Raw genomic sequence first — 8900 nt, 5'->3', positions numbered from 1 at the left:
TTGTCCCGGTCTCGATACACTCTGGTCTTGGTCTTGTCTTGGTCTCGGGTTAGGTGGTCTTGAACACAACACTGCCTGTTGCCATAGTAACTGACTGTCACCAGCTCCACTAGTGCATCAGGATTCAACATGTTAAGATTGTCAAAGTCAAGCCAGCATAACTAACCCACTCCCCTCTCCGTCACCATTTTTTGTTTTAATAAAACTTTTTCGTGACCTCGATGTCTAGTGCTCATAATGTTGACAATTAATAGCAAAGCACTGTGATGCTTTTTCCTTCATGTATCACACGTACATTTAATATTTAGCGAGTGACGCTGACAGCTAAAACCAGTGGTAGTCATTGTTGGCCAGCCATTTTTTGCCCTCCACTTGCACACATGACGTCTGTAGAAAACACTAAATGTATTTGAACAGCGTATTTGAGGATGGTGACACAGAGCGTAGCCAAGAGAAAATTCCCAGCAGGCTCTTTGATTCCACAATCCCAACTGCATTGTCTGAATGCTCACAGATGTGATTATGGCCGTCATACTTTGTATGACGTGAGAGGACAAAGTGATCCTTAATGGTGGGTTTGTGGTTGTGTGGTTATTGTCTAACTGTGATGCAAAAGAGGCTACTAGTTCCAACAGTGGGCCACTAAACTATTTGTACGTGCCGTATACTGGACAGTTAAAGGGAAGGGCCACTATACCTCAGAGAAATCTAAAGTGAGAGCCCTATCATTTTAAACTCTAGAGTAGAACAGTCTTTATTTTCAATGCTTACACAAATATATTGATAAATAATTTAAAATTTAAAGGTGGCACTGTTGTAGCGCTGATACAGTTAGCGTCACAGCTACATTCCCATTGTTTCTGAAAATTGACATGCAACCTCTATGCTGTCCAGCTCCAGAGTGTTTCAGCTCAGCGGAGACCACAGGGAGGAGATGAAGGGACCAAAGAGTCGGATCCAGAAGACCACCTGCACGCCGAAAAGCTGTGAGTTTGTAGTCATGGCTTTACCTTCTCTGCTTTCTCTGCTATTTTGCTAAAATGATCCTAAATGAATCATCAGTGTTACCTTCTCTACTAAAGAGACACTGGGTTAGTTCTGACTCGATACACACATTTTCTTTCAATGGGGGGAAAGAAACATAGAGAGAAGGCAGCAGAGAAGTCCAAAACTTGTATTTTCAAATCAAAGTTTGAAAATACAAATTGAAAAAGTTTTTCGCTGAATCCATACTAATATCTATAAGTCTATCAATCTGTTAATGAACCCATCATATCACTCTATTGTCATTTCATTATATAAGTTATACCATGCAAGGAGAATTAAATTGATTAAAAAAAAAGAAATGAATTAAAAAAATGGAAGCAGCTGAATCAAAATAGACTTCATAAAGGTTTGAATCAGAAAGTTGCTGTCTCTCTCACTATTCCACAGCTAACTAAACCTAAACAATATCTTTACTTCACACTGTCCACACTCATATAAAAGTTGCATTTTTTTTAAACATATTTTCCAATATTCTCCCATTGTTTTCTAACGTTGTGTTTTGTAAGTGAACTATGGTGTCCTGCAGGGTCTAAACTGATTGGCTGGCAGCTGTGCTCCAATGTGTCATACCCTTCACTTCCCTCTGGTGTCGCTCTGCCCCCCACTGGACCGGCCCATCTGTCGCTCCGACTGCTGAAGCTGGACAGAGGCCTCCACTACTACCTGCTGGAGGCTGCTTACTCATTACATTACAAGGTATGCATACACTGTTACTACTCACCCATTCAATAAGTTAGGATATTATTGAAAAGCTCATTTATTTTAGGAACTTTGTCACTGACTGAAACAGTTTGAAAGCCTTTGTTTCTGTCAATTATTATGATTTTCCACATATAGCTCACAAAAACATGACGTTTGAAATTGAAATATTACGTTCGACCAAAAATAAAACATTATTGAAAACAGAAATGTATGCCAAATTAAAAGTATGTTTAATATCTGCATTTAGCAAGTTACACTGTTGTTTACTTTGTGGTTGCAATGTATCAAACTGTGAAACAGAGTTGTAATGTTGATGGGTCATCTTCATGCGTTGTAAAGGACACCCTTAGTTATGCCGTAAAAGAGCTACTTTATTCATTGTCTGTCCTGTTTTAACCTAGAGGGGGACCTGGCTACCCAGAGAGGCCTCCATCCACCTCCTCCTTGCCACGCCCCAGTCCTCCATTCCCAGGGACATGTCTCTGGACCTGGCCTTCAGCTCCCACAGAGTGCTGCTGAGAATCAAACACCCACAGAAAACCATTGTCTTACAGGGTCAGATCCAGAGGAAGCATGAAACGGATTCGGGGGTTTCTCAGATATCGAGCCTCTTAAGACTTGTCCTTTCTATCTTTCTTTAGGTCAGTTTGATCAAGAGATGAATATAAAATCTGGGAAGCTTGAGCTTATAATTGACAATGTCCATTTTTATATCATGGTAAGTATTATATAAAAAGTTTGGAGGTATATTTGTTGAGAATCGATTAAACGTAGCCTTTTTTCTTGTCTCTGCAGGGTTTGGTGGACAGCACTAGCCTTCAGTCAGAGGAGAGAACGCGCTACCACCTGGAAGCTAAGATGGCCGCCGATCAACGCCCCGTGATTTTGTCTGCTAATATTACCCGTGGATTGGGCAGGAAGAGCAGCCTCTCCGCTACTCTGAAGAACGTGTTCAGAGAGACGGCTTCGCTCTCAGGTGACACTCTGCTGCTTTCAGGTCCTGAAAACGTCCATCTGCTTTTACAGATGCCACAGAACTAGCAGCTGTGTGTTGTTTAGTGGCTCTGGAGCGGCGGCAAGACCTAAGCAGCAGCAGCAGCCAGTACTCTGTGGAGGCGGAGCTTTTCTTACCTGGACTAGTGGGCAGCAGGATGCTGGGACTGATGGAACAGAAGGGGGCGCTGTGGAGCTCCATCCTTAGGGTCAAATATGGGCTGAGAGGTGAGAACAGATTATGACCACCGCAGTGTTAGCAGCAAGCTGCCATCTTGAAATGAGGGTTTCAGTTTACATGTAGAGTATGTTGTGAAAATTAATTTTGATTTGCATTAGAAACTACTTAAAATGTAAAATCTATGAAAAATAAATATGTGGTGGTGGGCACTGCCAGCTAAAGGGTTAGTTCAGGTAGTTATAAGCGCTAATCATAAACATTAGCTCTGCTAATGCTACAACAGTAGGTTAAAACAACATTTAGCCAAACTAATACTAACATGCTAAATTCAACCTGATACATGGGATAAATTTGTTATTGAGAACATATAGTTGTGATTCTTTTTGGACCTTTCACACATAATTTTACTTTCATATTCGTTGAGTATTTTTGGCTAATTGTTATTTGGTCAGAAAATACATAGGGCAGTTTAATCATGCAACTTTTTGGTTGCTACCTGTTGGCCAGAACTAATGTGAAAGTAAAATAAACAAAACATTCAGTGGATTTTAAACTGTTTACAATAAAACTATTGACTATGTTCTACAGTGATGCTTATGGGTACAGAATAAATGTCATTTGATGACTGGAGAATGTGAAGAGAGAGAACAGGACTGCAAAATAGATTTTGCGCACGTCAAAATAAGAGCATGAGCAGAAACGTCTAGCTAACGGAAGAAGTCCTGAGAGTTGAAAAAAAAAAAAAAAAAAACTTCAACACAGATGTCAACTGAAGGTTTAGAAAACAGCCAAGTAAATTAGTGTTTCAGAATATATCTGGAAAAATGAATTCAGGGGAAGCTAAGGTGCGCCAAATGTTCTTATCGTTAGGAAAAACACAAAAGTGCTAAATGAAAAACTAGCTTCGCTTTTGGCACATGAGTGGATGAGCGAAAGTGTGCCAACCACTGTGTAACAAGTTGAGGATTTAAAAAAAAGAAAACTAACAAAAATAATACATTTATGGTCCAGACCTTTGCAGACACCTGCTCCACAATTATGGCACAATATGTAATGATTGTCATTATGGTCAGTTTTCTATAATGTGTGTTTTCTCCGTCCTCACAGGGGACTCCAGGAACCTGCATCAGGAGTGCTACACATCCCAGAGACTGAGGAGAGGGAGGGACTCCAACCTCACGTACATCATGAGAGCTGATCATGAATTCTACTGCACTAACATGGAACCCATCAACCACAAGGTGACACTGAACACACAGCAGGACATCTGGTGAAAGACGTGCAAGAAGCTTAAGACAAATGTAACTTTTATGGCAACAGCATCATTTAACACTGAAAATGAGAAAATACCAACTAATTGTTTAAAAAGCTGATGGCACAATTATTGGCACCTTGAGCAAGTCTTAATGTAACTAAATCTTTTTTTAACATATATATGTACTTTACTTTTTAAAGGGGCAGAATTGGGTAAAAACTACTTTTATAATATCTCTCCTCAAAAACATACCTGAAGTGTTGGTTTGATTCTTTCATGCATGTTTACAAAATCCTTTAATCTCTTGTGGCAACCAACCTTTCAGCTGAGTAAAACACCTGGGTGAACCTGGCTCCACCTTCGAGTCAGTTTCCAAGCTTCTGCCTCACTGAGCAGCCCTCCCCCACAACGCCCCAATCAGCTCCTTCAGACTAACCATCAGCAATTAGCAAACACCTGGTGAAACTATGAATCAACTGAACTCACTATATGAGCTACTTCTCAATGCAACGCTGGTAAAAACGTTGTTACAAGGTTAATAGAGGAGCCATGTTGACAACCAAGCGAGCTAAACCTTATAATTCTTGAGTCATTCTGATAGAAATGTGTTACAATGAGAAGTGATCTAGATGTCTGTGAACAGATCCACATGAAGCACGAAGAAAGCCCCAGCCACATCAAATCCGTCCTGGACCTGAGCTACGGCAAACACTGGGACGAGATCAACAACAAATACACGCTGCTCCTCAGTCAGTCCTTCAAAAACCAGTCCACACAAAACCACACCAGTTACACATTGGAGGTAAATACTCCTTATTTTATTCAGTTTTTTTATTTATAAATTGTGTTCCAAAAGGTGACATGTTCTTTCCTTTCCAGTTTAACCTCCAGGTGCCTGAGAAGAACTTGAACTACAGGACTCAGCTGATGCACTCTCGCCTGCTGCAGCACGGCTCTGAGAGCAGCACTCACCTAAAAATCAACTACAACAGCCTGATGCCTCTGGTGGCGGGGTTACATTGGAAGAGCCCCCCCGAAAACTCCCTTCATAAGAAATGGGAAGGTGTGTGACACCGTCGTGTGTATTTGGATGTGGGGAACAACTAAGCACCTGCATCCAACCCGCTGACCATTACCTCTGTGTTTCCGTCCAGGCACGTTCAGCATGGACACACCTGGACAGTACATCTACGCCGCCTACAGGCTGAGCCGGCCAAACCGCCATGCCCTGCAGCTCACCTCGGAACTGACGGCCAGCAAGTGGCTGAGCATCCGCAACCTGGTTCTGGATGGGTTCTACAGGGACCGGGGCAGAGAGAAGGCAGCGCGCCTGGAGGCCCACACACCAGCTGCTACCTACATCCAGGTAAAACACACATGAGCTGAACAGTAACAGCCGAGTGACTTATGGTGCCTTGAAGAGATGTGCATCTTTCACATTTTCCTGCCTTTAACATTGGGGTCGTAACACAGGATGGCAAGATGTTTTATAAGTACATGAAAAGTTTGGCATGCATTTGAATTCAAGCTCCCGGCACTAGTAAAATCCTACCAAGTATTTTGGGTCAGTTTTTTGAGTGCAAATACCTTAGTGCACTTCAGATAAGAGAAAACTATCTTACAAGTAAGTTTTCAACATGAAGCTGCAGTTTCCAAACTTCCCACCTCCTGCCTCAAAGAGCAGCCCTCCGCCACATCTCTCCCACTCGGCTCCTTCAGACTAGCCAGCAGCAATTAGCAAACACCTGGTGGAACTGTGCACCTACTGAGCTCATTATCGGAGCTTCTTCTCAGTATAACAACACTGGTAAAAACGTTATTAGAAGGTCAATAGAGAAGTCACATTGTGATAACTTCATGATGGTACAGTTTCATAGAGCAGTTTTTAAAGAGACAGATGCCCATTTTCAAGTCATTGAATTAAAAAGTAAATTTTCTTTTGTCATATTTGACATGTGTAGCATTTTTATTAGCCACTGGAGGTAACACAGTTACTTGATTGTGCTATAAAATGTGCCTGGAAAATACATAATATTGCCCCTTCTAATGAATAAAAGTTAGGAGGCAAAATAAATAGATTAAAATCAGGAATCAAATATTGGATTAAAAAAAGGGGGAGGTTTATTTTGAAGCCATACCGTCCGGCCCTACTTTGATGTCTCATAATCTGTGTGTCTCTCCAGGCGGAGGTTTGGGGCGCGGTGGAGAAGCAGGCGGTGAAAGCCCACGGCTCCTTAGCTTCACTCTGGACTCCTCCTCTGAAGGCGAACGTCTCTCTGGAGAGCTCTAAATCCAGCCACGCCCTGCTGATGAGCGCCACATGTGGCAGGCAAAATGTCAGCTTCACTGCTGCTGTAAGCGGTGCTGATAAGGTGGGTGGAGACAGTGGGCTGGGAGAGCCTCATTTATTTACAGTATAATTGTGTCAGTCTTTTTGCTGCTTGTGTAACGTCCTCATAAGCCGTCTTTGTTTACGGACATGTTGAAGAATTTGAAGAAGAGGCAGGCGATATTAAAGATGGGCATCACCAAGCCGAAGAGTCCGACCATGGAAGTGGAGTTAGAGGGATGGGTGGAGGAGCTGAGGAGGGACAGGAAGATGTATCAGAAAGCAGCCCAACTCCAATTTAGGTGTGTGTTTCAGTCTGGAGGACGAATCCCCCTCTGAACGTTGAAGCTGAAGTTAGAATCTGATTGACAGCTTCTGATTCAGCACTTGAATGTTTTATCTTAAACAGAATTATTTCGTTTAACTTGTAAAATCTGAAATAAGTGAAATTTCTGAGTCTGTTTTACCACTTTAGATCAGGTCCAGGTTGAAAACGACGCTTAAGCAGAATTTCTTTACACAAATGACAGATTGTACAAAACATAATAACTGTGTTTCCATTGACCATACAATTGAACAATTTGAAAATTAATTGAAACACCAATTTAAAAAAAAAAAACTTATTTTTTTGATAAAATTTTGCTGCTAGGATAACATAAGTCTTTTGGGCCAGATTGAAATTGGTTTATTTCACGAAGCTGTAAATGAAACACGTTTTTTTTCACATCACGAGTCACATGATCAACAACTGGATGCTGCCACTTGCACAAATCTCGAAGAAGACAACAGGAAGTTGGAGGATTTCAAAGAATGATTTTTAATTATATACCATGTGAACAAACTCATTTATGTGTAATTTTAATTGTGCTTTTTATTTAATGGAAACACAGCAGTTACGAAATTGTGTTATTTCGACATTAGCGGAATATTAAAGTTTTGTAATAGAAATGCAGCTACTGTTATTTCCCAAACATTGCAAACCAGTATTTATTTTCTAGAGTCAATTGCACAGAATAATTATGCACAGGTTTCACAGCTGAATCTCATGTAAGTCATAAAGTTGATCAAAGTTTCTCAAATGCAAACGTGTTTTATCGAATTTCTCATGAGCGTGGAATAACTCTGTTTGTTTGTAATGCAACATAAACAGTGTTGTATTCTATGTGTGGCTCTTGTACTTTTTAAGATGAACCCCATTTAAAGTGGTGGCAAGCCAAAAGAAAATACCCTAAAAATCAGTCCTATAGTCATCAAAAAGGTTTCACAAACCCCAAAGTATGATTTCTATAATCTGTCATCTGTACAGATTATTCTGTATATTCAGATACCAACTATGAACGTACAGATACATTGGCACCAATATCCTTAACTTTAGACATTGGTGATCAGCTGGTATTGGAACCTGAAGCTGTGAATCATATGCCAACTTCAGCATCATCGTCACCAAATTAGCTGCAGTTTACCTGCAAGCAGGAAGTAACAGCTGCCATCTCACAGACAGCCCTTCCAGAACTTTCCTCAGACTCTTCTTCTGCGGGAAACCTTCACTGTGGACCTTGCTAAAGGCCTCTACATTTTGGAGTCTAAAGCCGGTTTCCACGACAACAAAGAGGTCATCCACACGTTGACTCTAGGCTACAAACCACCAAGCCCATCTGTAAGTGATTTGCTTGGTATTTCATTCCCTAAGAGAAAGTAACTGAGCTGCATTCAGTGACCTTTGTGCTTAAATATGACCTGCAGGTTTGTTCTGCACTCATCCACACGTTCAGCTCTGACACTTTTCCTTCAGACTCTGAGGTCTGTGTGACTGCCACCAGCAACCAGGTAAGCTCCGCCTCTTCAGAACACTAAAGGTTTTTGTTTTATTTTTTATCTGAAGAGACTGAAACCAGAAGTGACAGGAAGTGAAATTTATTCAACTCCAAAACTATTTCAACATCTTAGCTTTTATATTCTTTTACATGTCATGCAGGGCGGCACTGCCGCCGTAGAGTAATTCCGTTATCTCAATCAAGCTACTGTTATCTGTATCGCTAGCTCGCTGTTACTGTCTCTTACTCTGTTACAATAGAGTTACAATATCTGGGATCATGAGCGCCCCCTGCCATGATCCTCACCTCGGATCTGTCCTCTGCCGTTTATGATCGCTCCTCCGCACGCGAAGCGAAACACGATACACAGTTGGTGGCAGTAAAAAAACCCATGTACATTATAAGCAAAATTATGAAAAATCAGTCCATATTTTAAATGTTTTTTTAGCCATTTTATTGGCGACGTACAGACAGGAGGAGCATGCTCTCACAGAATGGCAGCCAGCGCAGTTAGCGAGAGGTTGATCAATCCCAGGTGAGGCTCAGCTCACTGCTGCCTCACCGACTGGGCTTCTGAGC

At 41.4% G+C, this 8900-nt stretch overlaps 1 protein-coding gene across 2 annotated transcripts in view; it reads left to right on the top strand.

Annotated features, from left to right (window-relative positions):
• The window catches only part of LOC106956405 (apolipophorins), a 30452-nt gene extending 22056 nt beyond the window's left edge, over positions 1–8396 (top strand). For both annotated transcript variants that reach the window (XM_015047223.1, XM_015047222.1), the window contains exons 20-33: positions 895–986; positions 1574–1743; positions 2151–2304; positions 2391–2467; positions 2545–2725; positions 2809–2970; positions 4031–4164; positions 4822–4980; positions 5058–5241; positions 5333–5544; positions 6362–6550; positions 6667–6809; positions 8005–8164; positions 8251–8396. In XM_015047223.1, coding sequence (XP_014902709.1) covers positions 895–986; positions 1574–1743; positions 2151–2304; positions 2391–2467; positions 2545–2725; positions 2809–2970; positions 4031–4164; positions 4822–4980; positions 5058–5241; positions 5333–5544; positions 6362–6550; positions 6667–6809; positions 8005–8164; positions 8251–8361 — 2128 coding nt within the window. In that variant the 3' untranslated portion in view covers positions 8362–8396. The remainder of the gene's footprint in view (positions 1–894; positions 987–1573; positions 1744–2150; positions 2305–2390; positions 2468–2544; positions 2726–2808; positions 2971–4030; positions 4165–4821; positions 4981–5057; positions 5242–5332; positions 5545–6361; positions 6551–6666; positions 6810–8004; positions 8165–8250) is intronic.
• The last annotated feature ends 504 nt before the right edge of the window (positions 8397–8900 follow it).

The sequence above is a fragment of the Poecilia latipinna genome, unplaced genomic scaffold (assembly GCF_001443285.1).
Source record: "Poecilia latipinna isolate Pla-1442-1.1 unplaced genomic scaffold, P_latipinna-1.0 Scaffold814, whole genome shotgun sequence".
NCBI classification, from domain to species: Eukaryota; Metazoa; Chordata; class Actinopteri; order Cyprinodontiformes; family Poeciliidae; genus Poecilia; species Poecilia latipinna.
Note: the sequence above shows the minus strand (reverse complement) of the source record. Positions and strands in the feature narration are given on the sequence as shown.